At 36.7% G+C, this 19,261-nt stretch overlaps 1 protein-coding gene across 5 annotated transcripts in view; it reads right to left on the reverse strand.

Annotated features, from left to right (window-relative positions):
- The window catches only part of ANKRD45 (ankyrin repeat domain 45), a 111,149-nt gene that overhangs the window by 80,405 nt on the left and 11,483 nt on the right, over positions 1-19,261 (reverse strand). For all 5 annotated transcript variants that reach the window (XM_007480800.3, XM_007480798.3, XM_056815563.1 and 2 more), the window contains exon 2: positions 10,956-11,277. In XM_007480800.3, the coding sequence (XP_007480862.2) occupies positions 10,956-11,262 (307 nt within the window). In that variant the 5' untranslated portion in view covers positions 11,263-11,277. The remainder of the gene's footprint in view (positions 1-10,955; positions 11,278-19,261) is intronic.

Consider the following 19,261-nt stretch of genomic DNA (forward strand, 5'->3'; position numbering starts at 1 on the left):
CCATTTTGGTCATGTGAGTGATAGGGACTGATCTCTTTTCTTTGCCTCAGCTATCTAAGGGCTTGGGCCTTTTGGCCCAGCCTAAACAGAAGGGGTATTTAAGCCCTATTCCCTTCTCTCCCCTTTCTCTCCTTTCTCTCTCTCTCTCTCTCTCTCTCTCTCTCTCTCTCTCTCTCTCTCTCTCTCTCTCTCTCTATCTCTCTCATACCTTTCTTCCTCCTGTTTGTAATTAAACTCCATAAAAGGTTGACTGCTGACTTGAGTTTTCATTAAGGAATTACATAGCTGAATTCCTTGGCGACCTTAAATTAATTTATATCAGTCTTTAAGTGATTTCCTTGTCACAGTACTGATACATTTACCAGAAGAATCTCTGAAAGCTTTTCTATTGCTGTTCTGGATTCAGTCAGTACAGAGGATTATTTGGATTCAATCTATCCCATACCTAAGGATATCCCTTAAGATTTATGGTCAAAGCCTTCCACAGATGTAGGTCTATTGAAATCAGCTACTCCAGAAAGGGTGAGGACTAAGGAAGGACCAGTTCCTTGTGTACCTCAATATCCCTTAACTAAAGAAGCAATAGAGGGTATCAGACCAATCACTGAATCCCTAATTCAACAAGGAATAATAATACCTTGCTTCTCAGAATATAATACACCTATTCTTCCAATCAAAAAGCCAAAGCTAGATCAAAATGGCAAGGTAGTATTCAGATTCATTCAGAATTTAAGAGCTGTAAATGATCATGTGGTAAAGACACATCCTATTGTACCAAGTCCAGCTGCTATAATTTCTTCCATTCTAAGTTAGGCAAGATATTTCACCATAGTAGATTTATGCTCAGTGTTTTTCTCAATACTGATTCACAAGGATTCTCAAAAGATCTTTGCTTTTCCTTTGGAGTAAACTAAGTAGATGTGGACTCAACTTCCACAAGGGTACATGGACTCTCTGAGTCAGTTTTCACAAATTTTAAATAGAGATCTAAAAGCCATAACATTCAAGGACAGTAAAATAGTACATTTTGTTTGTGATATTCTCCTTGCATTCTGAAATGTTAAAGTATGTCTCAGAGATAGCAAGATTCTTTTGATAGAATTATATAAATGTGAGCATAAAAATCTCCAAAGCAAAATTTTAATGGGTTTTGCCTGAAGTGCAATATCTTGGATTTGTGTTATCAGAAGATTCCAGAAGTATTACACAGAAAAGAATATCAGACATCCAGAAACTGAGTGCACCTAAGACCAAAAAGCAACTCAGAGCTGTTCTTAGAACTAGTTTCTGTAGACAATGGATACCTGGGTATAATGAATTAACAAAGTTTTTAACAGATTTAACCAGGAATACAGAACTGGATGTAAACCTGGAGGGAGTGACTGCCAAGTCCTGAGGTTTCTGATCCTCTCCATGTTGCTCTCCTTGTTGCTGTACTTGTTTCTATCTTTGTTGCTGTGTTTCCTCAAAAGAAGATCCTGTGAACCTGATGTTAACCTAAATCAGCACCCAACTATCTGCATTGTCAATAAGCAGAGGTCCGGGTCCAGTTGGACCTTGGACCTACCCTTGGGTCCCTGTCTAATCTGTCACAGACCAGCACCTCTATTAATAATCAAGAGAGGTTGTTTAGTGCAGGGTAGATAGAACAGGATCTGGGTACAGTTAGAGAGGTAAGGGTGACAAGTGTAGACCATTAAATCTCTGAAGGCCCATCATGAAAAGGTTTAGATCTGAGGTTATTAGCTAGTAAAATGGTGGCAGGAATTCCCCTAAAACTTCAAACCTCTCTGTGGAAATAAACTATACCTTCCATTAACTGTATCCATCTCTGTGACTGAGAAATCTGTGTGCTGGACCCAGATCAGGCTCTGGCCTGGTCAGGGCTAACTGCTCGTCCTTTCAACCTAGTGTGGGAACCCTGACAGTGGCCCCAAATAATTAATTGGTATCTGTGAAGATTGGATTTGGCTATCTCCTAATTATAACAATGAAGGTACTTAACTCTTCCTTGATAGTGAAGATAAAATTGTAATCCCTGGTCTATTTTTAGATTTTAATCCCCAAAGTGTTAACTCAGTATTTAAAGTAGATCTACCCATTTTAAAAAAGGTGTTAACTAACCAAAAGGGGTGTTAACTAACTACAAAAGGTGTTAACTAACCACAAAAGGTATAACTAACTACAAAAGGTGTGAACACCCATTTCATACATTCAGTGGACAATCCTGGAGAGGAGAGTCTGCTGTGATTGGTAGATGTAAAATTTAGGGCAGGTGACACAAGAGAATAACATCTTTAAATAGAGGAAACAGAGGCATACAGAGATAGATAGATTGCAATCAAGAATGAAGAAGAGTCACTCGGAGGAGAGACTAGAAGACAGATACTCAGACTTGGAGTGAAAACACTTGGCTGTGGAACTGGACCCTTGGAGGAACTTGTGCAGGAGACCTCATACCGCTTTCCTTGTAGATGGTCACTGTGGTGAGTGTAAAGGCTGACTGAGTTTCCTTATCTTTCTGGAGGTGTGAACCTCAGAGAAAGGCTCATTGTCTTGAAACTCCTTTCCCCTGGCTGGGGCTTAGAATTTCTACCTGACTATGAGGAAGCAAAGCTCTCTCTTGCTCCCCTATTATCTCTTTCTCAATATCTTCCCTCTATTATAAAAATAAACTACCATAATTCCATTTACTTGAGTAATTCATTTTGGGATTTAGAAATTAAATCCCTGGTGACCACAAATTAAATTATTCAGTCCAACCATAATAAATTTAACATATCACATTTAACTTTGTCCCAAAAATCCACCTAAAAACAGTTTGGCAGAGCCAGATAGTGTTGAACCTTTTAAAATCAGGGTTTGGAGTTCAAACTTACTGTGGGTCTAGATTGTAAGTTGGGGCCTGAGGGGAAGTTTGAAACCAACTGGGAATAGGCTTGGTCAAATCAGTTGGGAGGGGCCAACTGCTCAGAACCTTTGCAGGCTGTCAGTGGAATTCTGAAGCTGTGCTTCTGGAGGAGCTGTCAATCAAGCCAGGAGGTGAGTGGAATCTTGGCAGATCTCTGGGTCACTTTGAAATCTCATAGTGACAGGGAATTTTACTAAGCCACTATATTATACATTACTATTTCCAGAGTACTCCTGCTATATAGCCATAATGATTACATGAGTATTAGAGATTATATATGCCAACTTACTGTTGGTACTGTATTTTCTCCTGGTGGTTATCCCAGGTTATTGTTATGAGGTATTAGAGTGGTATGCTATTACACCAGTCATGCAAATCACTCTTAGAAGGGTATGTTCCTATATTCCTATAGGATTGGTTATTTTTTGATGCCTCTACTGGTTTAAATGAGTTATACTGACTCTGATGAATAAGTTTAAAGCTGTTATTTGTATGGTATTTAGAGACCCTGAATTGAAGTTGATAGTTATTGCAATGCTGGCTAAATTGGATAAAATGGAGCGATGTTGTTGTGGTGGTATTAAGCATGACAATGTTAATGAAAGTGGTCAGCAAGCTAAGGGGGATCCTGAAACATCCCAACATCCTTCTAGGCTTGATAGGGAACCTTAGGCATTAAATAACAAGGCTGCTTTATTCTTTCCTTTGCATGATATGACACACTTAACACCAGATGTAGGGATTGTGTATGTAAGAACACACAGTTTTCCTTGGCCAATTTACATTCCATTAAATGGAGAATACCTCATTTTTATGAAGAACCCCACAGAGATATCAAGGAATTCAAACAAATTATTAAAGTCTTTGATCCTGATTTCTCTGATTTTTCTTTATTGATGGAAGAATTGCTAACTAGAAGGGAAAGAGAGCAATTCATCGAGGAAACACACAGTAATGCTGCTTTGACCCCATGACCTGTTACTACCCAAGACATTGAGATAAATTCAATAGATTCCTACAGATTTCTAAACCAAGCTAGGGAATCCATTCTGGAGGCTATTAAAGCTCATTTGAAATGATCTGACACCTGCTCTAAATTTGAAAGAATAAGGCAGGAGACTGGAGAGTTACCTGCAACATTTTTAGATAGGTTACTGGATGCAGCAGAAATTTAGTTTAGGAATGGATCCATTGTCTGAGGATACTATTGTCCAATCAGGAGACAAATTCATTAAGAATTCTTGCATGTAGTTAAGAATTTCTTCAAAACAAATTGCCTTGATTGGGAGTGTCTGGGTATAGAAGATCTGAAAAGGAAAGCTTGTTACATTTATTAGGCAGATAAAGAAAATTTTCTGAAGAAAAATATAGGGTAATTGAAGATCTGAAAAAGCAGTTACAGGAAGCCAATAGAAAAATTAAGGATAGTGAAATTAAAGAAATAAATGCTGTGGCTGCTTTGAGATCAGTGTAGCATAAGACACAGTTTGTGTCTAGAAAGGGAAGATCAGGACCTCGAAGATATTTTTTATATAATCACTTAGGACATTTTGTCAGAGATTGTCATTTTGGGGGGCAATTCTCTAGACAAATAAATAGGAACAATGAGTATTATAATGACTGAAGACGAAATTCATTTGGGTGGCAAACTAATAATGATGTAAATCGATATTCCCCATACCAAGGACAGGGTAACTCCAATGGTTGCAATAATTCTTGCTGCCAAGGAATACATGCTCCAGACATGGCAACTATGCAGGATTACATAAAATCAGGAGTTCAACCCAAGTTTTCCCAGGTAGTTGGATTTGGTTGCCAGAAGGGGGATCAGAACAAAGGTGCATGTTCATTATGAAGGTTTACCCAGAGTTCTATAGTGCTGGGTAAATCACTTCAAAATGAGTTTATGATTTAAAGATATTGGATGTGATAGGGATAAGGTAAATGAATCCATGGACAATGTAATTCAAACAACAGAAAATATAATTAATACTAGTGAATGTAGGCAACAAAAACATTTTAATGTAATAATGTCTGAGAATCCTGTGGATGTTAATGGAAAATGTGAAATAGGTACAGAAAATGTGATTGCATGTGTGAACAATGGAACTAATGCAGAATTTGATGGAACCAATGAGAGTAGTGTTGAATCTGGGGAATGTGATACAGATGTAAAATCCTGGCAAAGTCATGCAGTTCAAGCAAATGTGTGTTTGGATGAACAGGAGGTAACTGAGCTTTGCAATGATGTGAATGTGTTGCTTCTGCTATTGGAAACTTCCAACCACCAAATAGCATGGAACTACATGTGTCTGTGACTATTGGAGACCAGATTTATGATCTTTTGGTTGACACAGGTATAAGCAAGTCTGTATTACAAACTCCTCCTGAAAATTGTAGGGCAATTGGTACAAAGGAAGTTGTGGGAGATACAGGAAGACCACAAAGAGTAGGCAAATTGCAACTAAAGATGGTTTCTTTGGGACCATTGCCTGTAAAACATGCTTTTCTCTATATGCCAGGTTGTCCAATGAATCTCTTAGGAAGAGATATTTTGTGTAAAATGGATGCAACAATGACGGTACTCCAACTGGAGAGATTTCATTGCATCTTCCAGAAGAATCTTTGAAAGCCTTTCCAATGCTTTTCTTAGATTCAGTGAGTACAGAGGGGGAATCAGGTTCAGTTTATCCAATACCTGATGACATCCCTAAGGATCTCTGGTTTAAATCTTCTACAAATGTGGGATTTTTAAAATCTGCTATTCCAGTCAGGATGAGGACCAAAGGAGGACCAGTTCCTTGTGTACTTCAATATCCCCTAAGGAAGCAATTGAAGGAATAAGGCCAATAATAGAATCCCCAATACAACAAAGGATCATAATTCCTGGCTTCTCAGAATTTAATACTCCTTCCTATTTAAAAGCCAAAGTTAGATGAGAATGGTAGACCTGTGTATCACTTTATTCAAGATTTATAGACCGCCAATGATTATGTTATTAAAAACTCATGCTGTTGTACCAAGTCTAGCAGCTATAATTTCTTCCAGGCAATAATTCCAAGCCAGGCAAGGTATTTCACTGTAGTTGACTTATGCTCAACATTTTTCTCTATTCCCATTCATGAAGATTCCCCAAAAATCTTTGCTTTTACTTGGGATAAGGCACAGTGGACATGGACTTGTTTGCCTCTGAGGTTCTTGTACTCCCCAAGTCAATTTTCACAAATTTTAAATAGAGACCTTAAGACTATAACATTCAAGGAGAGCAAACTGGTGCATATTGTGGACGATATCCTCCTTGCTTGCCTGAATGCCAAAGTTTGTCTTAGAGATAGCAAGGTTCTTTTGTTGGAATTGTATAAGCATAAGCATAAGATCTCCAAGGCAAAATTACAGTGGGTTTTGCCTAGAGTGCAATAACTAGGTTTTGTGTTATCAGAGGATTCAAGGAGTATCACTCAGAAAAGTATAGCTGATATCCAAAAACTGACTGCTCCAAAAACTAAAAATAAAAAGTAGCTCAGAGCTGTTCTTGGAACCATGGGGTTCTGCCATCAACAGATCCCTGGTTACAGTGACATAACCAAGTGTCTTACTGATTTGACCAGGAACACAGAACCTGAACCTCTGAAACTTAAGCCTGAACATCTGCAAGCTCTTGCAAAGCTTAAGGAAGCCATTTTGTCTGCTTCAGGGTATCCCAGATTATTCAAAATCTTTCCAATTATTTCTTAATGAGACCAAGGGAATTGTTTCTGGGGTGCTAACACAAACTTTGGAACAAAGTTATCATCCGATTATATTATAGCTGTCAGCTTGATCCCAACGCTGTAGGCACTGTACCTTTTCTGTGGGGGTGGGGGGTAGCTGCTCCCACTGTGTTAGTCCAGAAATCAGCTGACTTAGTTTTGGGGTGTCCATTGACTGTATTCTGTTCACATCAAATTGAGGCACTGACTCAAGCTTATTCAGACCAGAGAATTTCTAAAGTATGAAATTACTCTCCTGGGTAGTGAGAACATCCAGTTCAAGAGGTATAGTGTATTAAATCCTGCTATTCTTCTCCCTGGTCTTCCGAAAAATGGTGAACCATTACATGAGTGTATGGAAGTGGTGGATTGGGTGGACATGCCTAGGATGGATTTGAAAAGACACTCCTATTGAAATTTCAGACTTGGTTTTGTTTACAGATGGTTCTTCCTATTTGTGTAATGGTATTTGTTGCACAGGAGATGCAGAGATCACAGAATTTGAGATTCTGTGGTTTAGCTCATTACCTGGAAATATCAGTGCTCAGGGAGCACAGCTAGTTGCATTGAAGCAAGCCTGTCTTCTAGCTGATCATAAAGTTGCAAATATCTATACAAACTCTTGGTATGCTTTTTCAGTTTGTCATGAAACAGGGAAAATCTGGAAACAGTGTGATTTTATTACTACATCAAGGAAACCAATTGCACATGCAGAAATAGTAACTGTGTTGCTGGATGTTATCCAGAAACCAAACCAGCTGGCTGTGATTCATTGCAGAAGCCATACTTTTGGTAAAGACTCAATGTCTAAAGGGAATTATAGATCTGATATAATTGAAAAGTATGCAGCCCCAAATGCTCCAGTTTATGTTATGAATTCCACTATTGAGTCTGCTGATTTATAACAAACTTATGTAGACTCTGAGGTTCAAATATTGCTGGAGAAGTTTGGAGCTAGGAAAGAACATGGCATATGGGTTGCAGACACTGGGAAATTGCTCTTACCAAAAGATTTTTACACTTATTTGTGTCAAGACATTCATAAGAAAGGGCATTTTGGTACACAAGATTTTGTGGATTCTGTCAAGAGATTGTGGGTATCACCTGAAATTAGTACTGTTGTAAATAGGATCTGTAGTAGCTGTTCAGTATGTCAGTAGTTGATTTCAGTGTTCTTAGGGAAAACTCTGTTCAGTCTACTCTAGTCACAGCTTTGGGTTACAAACTTAAGAATAACCATAAAATTCTACTCCCAAATACTATAGCTACAGTCATGGAAATTAATTAACTAATTAATGCTGTTCCAAGGAAATTAGACTGAGAAAGTATTTTTACATAGAGAAAGTTCATATAACTCCTTAATTTTAGTAAAAGCATGAGAGTAAATATTTCATGATGATAATGAAAACATGACAAAATGTTAGTATGCCTGAATAGGACTAAAAACATTGGACTGGGAGAAAAAAAGTATCCTAGTAAAAACCTTCCAATTCAGAATAAAGTTACTGTACTTAAATGTCAACAAAATGATAAGGCCATAATAGATATATGACAAGGATCTTTCCAAGGGTAATGAATGAAAGAGGAAGATTTTTGCAAACTTAAACACTCAGAAAAAAAGTCACCACCTATATATGATTCATCAGATCACAGATCTAGACCTGGAAGGAAGTCAGAGAACATTTAGTGCAACTCTCTCTCATTTAACAGATGAGGAAATGGAGTCTCAGGTGGGCTAAGTTAATTGTCCAAGTAGTGTTAGAGGCAGAATTTGAATGAAGGTCCTGTGTCTCCAGTGACAGCACTCTTTCTACTAAACCAAGCTGTCTCTATAAGATTTCATAGGTAGCTATAGAATTACTTTGTGACTTTGGAGAAATTATTCTTCATTTGCTTTCTCATTTGAAAATGCTATCTAGACACCTACTACCTTCAGAAGAAGACAAAATCCATGTCCTAAAAACAAAATAACAGTAGTAACTGTGATATACTATTCAAAATAGATTGTTGAGAACCAAATGAATATCCCATTTTTTAAATGGTTATCTGGTCTTTAGTATTGAAAATAACAGACTAACTTTTGAATCCCCAAAACATTTATTCATGCACTGAAAAGGCTTATATATTAATAGGTTCACAGAAGAACAAATATACTAGAAATATATATGTACTGTATATATACAATATACTAGAAAACTATTGGCAGCACAGGGATAAGCAGCAATAGTACAAATGTACATTCTGTGTGATGTTGAAAGGAAACCCCTCACACAGAATGCTCTCTCGTGCCTGGGCTAAAGATGTCTTTCTCTCAGATATTCCTATATAGTCATGCTATTTCTAAATGCAGTCATTCATTCAATTAAATTAAGCACCTGTTACCATTAAAATTATCTCAAAAGATTGATTTTTGGGTAAGACTATAAGTTTATTGATTATATCAGGTTTATTGGTTAGGCTAGCATCATAACTGATGAAGTGATATAGTTCTGCATAGTTCTCTCAGGATTAGGGACAACCCAAGCTGGGTCAGACAGCCTAATAAATAGATTTTTAAGGAGTTCATTATTCAGTCCCTTCCTTGACTAACCACCTTTAATTGGTGATAGCTAATTAAGCGGTGGTTCATCAACCTATCTGTCTCTCTCTATTCTCATAGGTGGTCAGGTCATGTAAACTGGGAAAAAAACAACCTTGTCTCCTTTACTCCTTAACCAAATTCTGTTAAAAAAGGAAGACATTGCTTGGGATTCCCAAAGACAAAGAAAATCCAAAAAATAGAAGACTATATGATATCTCTGACTCATATCCCAGGCAAAGGAATACACAGGAATTCTCCCAATATATTGGAATTAATATAGTATATGAAAAATAAATTCTCACCCTTACCAGATGCCAGGCAATATGCTAGGCATTCAAAATACAAAGACAGAAGAGAAAGGATCCTTACCCTCAAGGAATTCACAAGACTATATGCATACATATATATCTGTATGTACAAAATAAATACAAGTTATTTTGAGGGAGAAGTTCTAGCGGCTAGAGAGATCAGGGAAGTCTTTATGTAGAAGATGGTAAGCTGAACTTTGAAGAAAACAAGGAACTCTAAGAGAGAGAAGAAGCACAGTAATAGGAGAGGGAGTGTTATATATGAGAAACAGCAAAGGCAACAACAAACAACAGAATGGCTAGACAAATTGTACATGAGGGATTGTAGTTTTTAACTCTGAACAGGCAGTCTGGAGCCAAGTTGTGAAAGTCTTTAAATACCAAATGAAGGACTGTTTGTTTTTGGTTTTCAATCTTAGAGGTAAAAGGGAGTCAGTGGAATTTAATGAACAAGAAATGCTTTAGGAAACAATGCTTTAGGAAAATCATTTTAGTAGCTCTGTGAAAAATAGATTGAAGATAGGATAGACTCAAGACGAGGAGACCACTTAAGAAGCTACTGTAACAGTCCATGTGATAAATTTGATAAAGCTTCAAATTATGATAGTGGTGTTACAAAGGCATATGTAAGAAATGGTAGAGGTGAAATACAATTTGGCAAAGGATTTGGTAAGTAGGGTAAAGGGAGAGTGAAGATGACACCAAGGGTGACTAGAAGTATAATGGTACCTTTGACAGAAGTAGAACAGTCTGAAAGAGGGTTAATTTGAGGGAAAAGATAGCATTCAGTTTTGAAGATTCTGGGTTGAAGACACGTACAAAATGTTCAATTCAAAATATTCAATAAGGGTAAGATTATAGCTCAAGAAAGTTGGACTAGATTTAAAAATCTGAGAGTGATTTGCATAGAGATGATAATTAAATCTATGACTGCCATGGGTTTATTCTAGAGCTGGGTTTTTAACCTGGGGCCTGTGACCTTATTTTTAAAATATTTTGGAGCTATATTTCAATATAATAGGTTTCCTTCATAATTCTATGCATTTTATTTTATGCATTTAAATACATTATTCTGAGCAAGTATCCATAGTTTAAACGAGTCCAAATGGTTCAAGGAAACAAAAAAGTAAAGAACAAGGAGACAAAAGATTTGGTCAGAAAAACTTGATTTGGTGTTTCAGAGCCAATGGCTCTTCCCACTAAAGGAGAGAGAATTAATCGAAAGAAAGTCATCCCTCCATGGCCTTCCCACAAAATAATGGCCACTTAAGCTGATTTGCTCTTAGCAATACTGGTTGCCTATGAATAATGAAAGGAAAATATAAAAATAGCTATCAAATTTACTCAGTCTTAGATTGATTGATTTCATTCCTAAGAAATAATACCAGAGAAAAAGAATATAATACCTCTAGTTGTTTTTTCATTCAGGTTCACACCATATTTTGCCAATGTTTTAATCACATTACTTTGCCCAGCTATGCATGCTGTAAACAACAAGTTCCTGCCAATGACATCTTCTTTCATGATTAGACTCATGGCCCGTGAGTGAAGGGGTTCTTCTGGATCTTCAAAAATCCTCTCCAATTGCTCTATATTTCCTGAAAGAATAGTTGGAAGGAGAGGATTTTTGCCATCTAATTCCTCAGGATCCAAAGAGAGTTCTTGATCTAAATCATATTCCTTGTCAAGATCCAGCTCCATTGCTGCACCCATTTTCTTCGGTAACACCTAAGAGGGAAAAATGAGTGATATAAAAATTGTTCCCAAACAGCCAATCAATGGGCACAATTTTGGGCCTAGCACCATATTATGTGCTTATAAAGATTTTCTCTACCCTAAAGAAATTTATGGCACAATGACTCACAAAGACAAAATGTTTAAAAATGTTTGTTGAATAATAATAATAGTTTCTATTTCTAAACAGTTTCTTTGGGGAGAAAAATATATGAAAAGTTGAAAATGTAAGAACTCATTCAATCTCTTATCAAGTATGCATCACTTTCCTCCCTAGATATTTTCACTCCAGATGCTTTGCCACAACTACAAAAGCTACCTCTCCCTACTTTCCAGTTCTGAAACCATAAAAAAATCAATACCGCCCTTGCCATTAGATAGCCATGTCAATCCCATGTCAATCTACTACCTTAAATTAAACCTATGTCAATCTGTTCACTCAAATCAAATTACCTCTCACCTCTGAATGTATTGTTCTACATAGTTAATTTATATCTTGTTTTCCTGACTAGAATGAGTTCCTTGAGGGAGGTGACTGTATTTTGCCTTTTTTTTACCTCCAGCACTAAAAGCAAACACAATAAATACTTGTTAATTAATTACCTCATAAATATCTTTGTAATTTTCCAAATCCAAATACCACCACTCCCCAGGGTGTGCTGTCTTCTACTAGAATGTAAGCTCCTTAAAGACAAGGGCTTTTTCATTTGTTCATTTCTAGCACTTAGCACAGTACTTAGCACATCATTAGCCTTAATAAATGTTTTTATATTCATTAATTCAAGTACCTGCTACATGTAAAACAGGGTGTTATTAAAAAGGAGATCCCAAATGTCTTGGAAAAAATTTAAGCTTTGATGGTCTAAAGCTGCATTAAAAATGTTTGGACATTCTGGCCTGCTTTCTCTCATTTCTGTACCACACACAGAACATTTCCAGGAAAAGCTTCAAGAAGTGAATATGACTGTAGCTGGTCCATAAAAGACAAGTAGGATTTGAAATGGTTCAAGAAAAGCAGCAAATCATAAAACCAAAATATTTAGATAATTAACACAAATATATAAAGTATGGCCAATAAGCAAGATAAACTAGAAACTGTTCACACACACACACACACACACACACACACACACACACACACACACACTCTTGATAAGTCAGACTACTGGGCTGAAACTACCAAGATGAAACTTTATAGGGTTAAATATAAAGTCTTAAACTGAAATTTTGAAAGTCAGAAGTATAAGATAATATTAGCTAGTAATAGATAATATTTATATAGTTCTTACTATGTGCCAGGTACTGTAAGACTTTATAATTATTATTTCATTTAATCCTTATAACAGCTTTGGGAGGTAGGAACTATTATTATCCTCATTTTACAGATAAGGAGACTGAGGCAAACAGAAATTAAGTGCATTGCCCAAAGTCATACAGCTGGTAAATGACTGAGGCCGCATTTGAATTCATGTCTTCCTAACTCCAAACTCAGCACTCTACCAACTGCACCATGGTTAGATAGAAATTTGTCTGGAAAACAACAACAGTGTGTTAATGGGCTTTGAGTACAACATAAGTCAACAATAAGACAAGGGAATCAAAACAATGTAAGCTTAGGTTGTGTTCAGAGAGTCATCGCATCAAGAACAAAAAAAGCAATAGTCCTTTTATACTCTCACCTTGTCACACCACATCTGTAATATTTTGCTTAAATCTAATTGCCATATTTTAGGAAGGAGTCTGATAAATGAGGAAACATCCAGGAGAGGGTGACAAGGAAGATGAAAGGTCACTACTTAGTTAAAACAAGTATCTAAATCAATATCAAATTTAAAGAAAAATATTAAAAGATACCATGTAATAACAACTCTAACCTAACCCATTTAACTATTGGCTTAAATATTGGAAATGGATAAAAGTATAGATACTAAATGTGCTAATTACTATTTCCTAAAGAAGTTTAACTGACACAAAATGGTCACCCTGATAAAACTAAAAGAATCTGGAAACAGCCAGTCAATAGACATTCTATCTCCTTGCAAAGGCCTTAAAGACATTTTCAAAATATTACTGAGCTGTATGAAAAAAGATGATGAGCAATATTATCTTGCAAAACAGCAAAAAGCAATGAAGGGGAAAACAATCTTGTAAAAAGCTTAGCATAAGACCCAACTGAGCCAGATCATCCCAAATATATATTAGATGAAACTGGAACATGACAACATATAAATGCAAAATTAAGCAGATCTGCCAGCATTTCTATAGCAACTTATGCTCATTTTAATATAAATTTATTTATTTTATTTAATTAGATGATTTAGAATATTTTTCCATGGTTACAAGACTCATGTTCTTTCCCTCCCCTTTCCTCACCCCCTTCCTGTATCTGACACACAATTCCACTGGGTTTATTTAACATGTGTCATTGATCAAGACCCATTTCCATATTATTAATATTTGATCTTTTATACTCTACTTTCCCAGTCATAGCTCCATCGACTCATGTAATCAAGCAATTGTTTTTCTTTTGTGTTTCTTTTCCCACAGTTCTTCCTCTGGATGTGGATCGCATTCTTTCTCATATGTTCCTCCAAATACTTCTGGATCATTTCATTGCTGCTAGTAGAGAAGTCCACTACATTTGATTTTACCACAGTGTATCAGTTTCTGTGTATAATGTTCTCCTGGTTCTGCTCCTTTCACTCTGCATCAATTCCTGGAGGTCATTCCAGTTCACATGGAATTCCTCCAGTTCATTATTCCTTTGAGAACAATAGTATTCCATCACCAACATATACCACAATTTGTTCAGCCATTTCCCAACTGGAGGGCATCCACTCATTTTCCAATTTTTTGCCACCACAGAGAGCATTGCTGTGAATATTCTTGTATAGGTCTTTTTCCTAATTAGCTCTTTGGGGTATAAACCCAGCAGTGCTGTGGCTGGATCAAAGGGAAGATACTCTAGAGCCCTTTGGGCATAGTTTCAAATTGCCTTCCAGAATGGTTGAAACAATTCACAACTCCACCAGCAATGCATTAATGTCCCAATTTTGCCACATCCCCTCCAACATTCATTACTTTCCTTTGCTATCATGTTAGCCAATCTGCTAGGTGTGAGGTGATGATACCTCAGAGTTGTTTTGATTTACATCTCTCTGATTATAAGAGATTTAGAAAATTTTTCATGTGCTTATTAATAGTTTTGTTTTCTTTATCTGAAAATTGCCTATTCATGTCCCTTGCCCATTTATCAATTGGGGAATGGCTTGATTTTTTTGTACAATTGGTTTAGTTCCTTATAAATTTGAGTGATTAGACCTTTGTCAGAGGTTTTTGTTATAAAGATTGTTTCCCAATTTGTTGCTTCCCTTCTAATTTTGGTTGCATTGGTTTTGTTTGTACAAAAAAAAACTTTTTAATTTAATGTAATCAAAATTATTTATTTTGCATTTTGTAAATTTTTCTAACTTTTGCTTGGTCTTAAAATCTTTCCTTTCCCAAAGATCTGACAAGTATACTATTCTGTGCTCACCTAATTTACTTATTGTTTCTTTATGTTCAAGTCATTCACCCATTCTGAGTTTATCTTGGTGTAGGATATGAAATACTGATTTAAACCTAATCTTTCCCATACTGTTTTCCAATTTTTCCCAACAGTTATTGTCAAATAGTGGATTTTTGTCCCCAAATCTGGGATCTTTGGATTTATCATAGACTGTCTTACTGAGGTCAATTACCCCAAGTCTATTCCACTGATCATCCCTTCTGTCTCTTAGCCAGTACCACATGGTTTTGATGATGATGGCTTTATAGTACAGTTTAAGATCTGGTACTGCTAGGTCACCTTCCTTCGCATTTTTTTTTCATTATTTCCCTTGATATTCTTGATCTTTTGTTCTTCCAAATAAACTTTGTTATTTTTTCTAATTCTATAAAAAAGTTTTTTGGTAGTTTGATGGGTATGGCACCAAAAAGGTAAATTAGTTTGGGTAGGATTGTCATTTTTATTATGTTAGCTTGTCCTATCTAAGAGCAATTAATGTTTTTCCAATTATTTGGAATCATATACCCATATAAACAAGTGATAAATCATATATTTTTCTTTTGCATTTCCACTTCTACAGATCTTTCTCTTGATGTGGATAGCATTCATTCCCTCTGAATGGTCCTTTGCTATTAGTAGCAAAGTCTATCACATTTGATCATCACACAATGTTTCAGTTACTGTGTATAATAATATTCTCCAAGTTCTATTCATTTCACTCCATATCAGTTCATGTAGATCCTTCCAGTTCTTATAGAAATCAAGCGATTCACCATTCCTTATAGCACAATAGTATTCCTCCACCATCATATATCATTATTTGTTCAGCCATTACCCAATAGAGAGACATCCCTCCATTTTCCAATTTTGAACACCACAAAAAGCAGCTTATGCTCATTATTGATATTATCATAAAAATAATAAGATTTTTAAAATACATCTTAAATGACAAATTCCAAAATAATGGGAAAAATAATGGATAGTACTGTTACCAAAAAAAGTAACAGAAGACATCAGCAACTACCAGCCCATATGGTTATTTTATCAGCTTTATAAAACTATAAGAATGGTCCACACATATTGAACTTCTCCTTGATTACAGTATGAAAGGGAATAGGTATGATATCCTAAATGATTTTCTACAGCTGGACAAAACAAGTCTTCACAGCCATATAACTGCCAGAAAGATATAGAGGATTTAAGTAAGACTTCATTGGGTTTGTTTCTTAATTACAGAACAATCAAACCTGATTCAATAGGGCAAAATACAGCCTAAAAGGTTCTCTCTCAAACAGGTGTCTCCCTTCAATATAAATAACATTACACAAGATTCCTTGATAGATGTTAACACAAAGATAACTTTACTGATTTTCAGTATCAACTAAAACATAAATTAAAGAGATCAAAGATATTTGTCACTCTGGTGGAGAATGTCCTGCATAGAGTCCTAATGGAAAAAAAATATATTCCTAGTATTGAGAAATATTTGCTCTTCCTCATTTTAGTAACTAAGTTAAATAAAGTTTCTGCCTATCCCCTCAAAAGCCTCGTACAATGATGACTGACTTGTAAGGAAAATGTGGGAAAGTGGTAGCAACCAGGAAAGAAGGACTCCACAGATATTTTTGCTCTCATCTTACACCAGATAGATGACATCAAAATATTGGAGGTCTCTGACTAGTCAGACAAACTGGAATCTTGGTAATTGAGGATGGTGGGAAGAAAGAGAAAAGTAAAGAGAGGGAAAGAAAAAGATAGAGAAACAAAGAGATGGAGAGACAGAGAAAGGCTACCTATGGTTCCCTACCTTCATATGGCAATCAATTAATCAGAAAGCATTTATAAAAATCTGTTAAATTCCAGGTAACATGCTAAACTAAGCACCAAAATAAAATGAGGCAATCTCTACTCTTGAGAAGCTAAGCATTAGGGACACACACCAAACCCCACCCCCCCAAAAAAACAAACCAATGCCTAGTCTATCAGAGAAGGAAACATATACACATAGAAATATATAAAAAATAACTATAGACTTGTGATTTCATTGGTGTAGGGAGAACCCAGAAAGAAACTTTCTCTATCAACATAGGTCTACACATTCTCTTCAATATTTAGTCATATTAGCATTACCTAGAGAACTAAGAGGTCAATTGCCTCATGTAGATTTGCAGAGCCAGCATATATTTGTTTAGTTATTCAGAATAAATAGAAAACCAATATGAGGCAGAGAGGAATGCTGGCAGTTGGGTGGGAACAGGAAAAAAAAATCCTTGTAGGAAGTTGTACTTGAGCTACAGGAAACTAAGGTAAGGACCAAGTACATTCCAGATATTGGAGATGGTCAGTGAAAAGTCCAAAAACAGGTAGTGGTATGTGCAGTGTGTAGAACTGAACGGAAAATGAGCTTGGATGGAAATAGCATGTGGAAAGAGGGGATACTGTATAATGAGGCTGGAAAGCTAGGTCAGGGCTGAGTGGTTTTGATGTGAGAGAAAAACACCCAAGTTTGTAGCAGGGTCTCACACCAAGAATGGGAGACTCAAACTCCATTCAATAAATCAACTTAAATCCATTAGTGGTAATGCAGTGTTCTTGAACAACCCGGAGGGATCTATGAAAAAGAATACTATCCACATTCAGAGGAAAAACTGTAGTAGTAGAAACAGAGAAGAAAAACAACTGCTTAATGACATGGGTCAATGGGGATATGATTGGGGATGTAGACTCTAAATGATCATCCTAGTGCAAACACCAACACGGAAATGGGTTCTGATCAAGGACACATGTAATACCCAGTGGAATTGTGAGTCAACTATGGGAGGGGTTGGTGAAGGGGAGGGAGGAATAGAAAATGATTTTTGTAACCAAGGAATAATGTTTGAATTTAACCAAATTTAAAAAACTAATTAATTAATTAATCAACTTCTTCCTCAAGTTGGAGAGGACCACTGGAGAGTCGGGGTTAAAGAAGACCTTTATTTCTTTCCTCAGACGAAAGAGAGTTCAAATGCAATGCTTCCTGGCCAACACACCAAAATATGATGTGAGAGTAACATACCCAAGTTTGTAGCAAAGTCTTACCCCAAGAAGGGGAGACTAAAACTCCATTCAATCCAGAAGTAAGAAAAGAACTTTATTTGAAAAAGTGAGTTTTGGTGGTATAATAGCCTAATAGCTGGTAGAATGGTCTGGGGGCTAATCAGGTAGGCTTCAGGCTGATGGATAAGCCCAGGGGCTAGTAGGGTAGATTCTTTGGAGTCAATAGTATGGGAGCTGATAGCATACAGATCCATTGAAGAGTGGCAACTTCAACATGTGGAGTGGAGCTTCCACATCTTGTGGATCAGGATTGGCATATTTATTGGGGTCTGGTAGCTTAGCACCTCCTTTTCCAAACTCAAGTGGAGGTATGTTTTGGGATTTGTTGCCAAAGGGGATAAGAAGCATGCGCAGTGTTACAAGGGAATCACTTTAAAAGACTGATATATATTAATTTAAGGTCGCCAAGGAATCAGCTATGTAATTCCTAAATGAAAAACTCAAGTCAGCCGTCAGCCTTTTTTGGAGTTTAATTACAATAGGAGCAAGAAAGGAATTAGAGATATATATAGAGAGAGAAAGGGGAGAGAAGGGAATAGGGCTTAAATACCCCTTCTGTTTAGGCTGGGCCAAAAGGCCCAAGCCCTTAGATAGCTGGGGCAAAGAGATCAGTCCCTTTCACTCACGTGTCCAAAATGGAGAAACAGTCTCAGAGGCCCCCACCTTCAGCTTCCTTCCGAGCAAGCTTCCTCAGAGCCCAGGAACCACCCGACCAAAAACTCCATCCTCCCTCGAGTCTCCAGACCCTCCTATCTTTAAGGAAACCATCCAAGTTGCCTCCCCTCAGTCCTCACATCTACCAATCACTCTTCATCAATTTCCCTGTCAATGGAGGCTCTCGCTTAACCCAGGACCGCCCAGAGGTTTCTGGCTTTTGCACATGTCCGTTGAAGGTCATATTTTTCAAATGATTAAATCTTTACTCTTTTGTTACAGCCCTTTCTAAATCCTGTTAACTTGAGTATGGTAGAGATTGGAATAATTAAATTTTGATCTAGGCTGCAGCCCTTACTCAATCCTATTAGGACTGAATAGGGTGGAGATTTATTCCAAGTATCTCCATTGTATCAATTCTAAAATCAATCAAGACTCAAAGAAATTCCTGTTCTATGCTTAAGCATAGGTCAAAGTCCTTTCCATTGTTCAGCAAAGGGTTTCTGTCCTAAAGTAATCTTAAGAAGGGAAGAGAAGGAACCTCCCATGCCAATGGAGTTCCCATTCCAATAGACTATCAGTAAGAAATTTTCCAAGTATGAAATATCCCAATGGTGAAATTTCCAACATTTATAAGTCTAAGGAATTTTGAGGTTTACAGCAGGTTCCATATTCCTC

This window comes from Monodelphis domestica, chromosome 2, assembly GCF_027887165.1.
Source record: "Monodelphis domestica isolate mMonDom1 chromosome 2, mMonDom1.pri, whole genome shotgun sequence".
NCBI lineage: Eukaryota > Metazoa > Chordata > Mammalia > Didelphimorphia > Didelphidae > Monodelphis > Monodelphis domestica.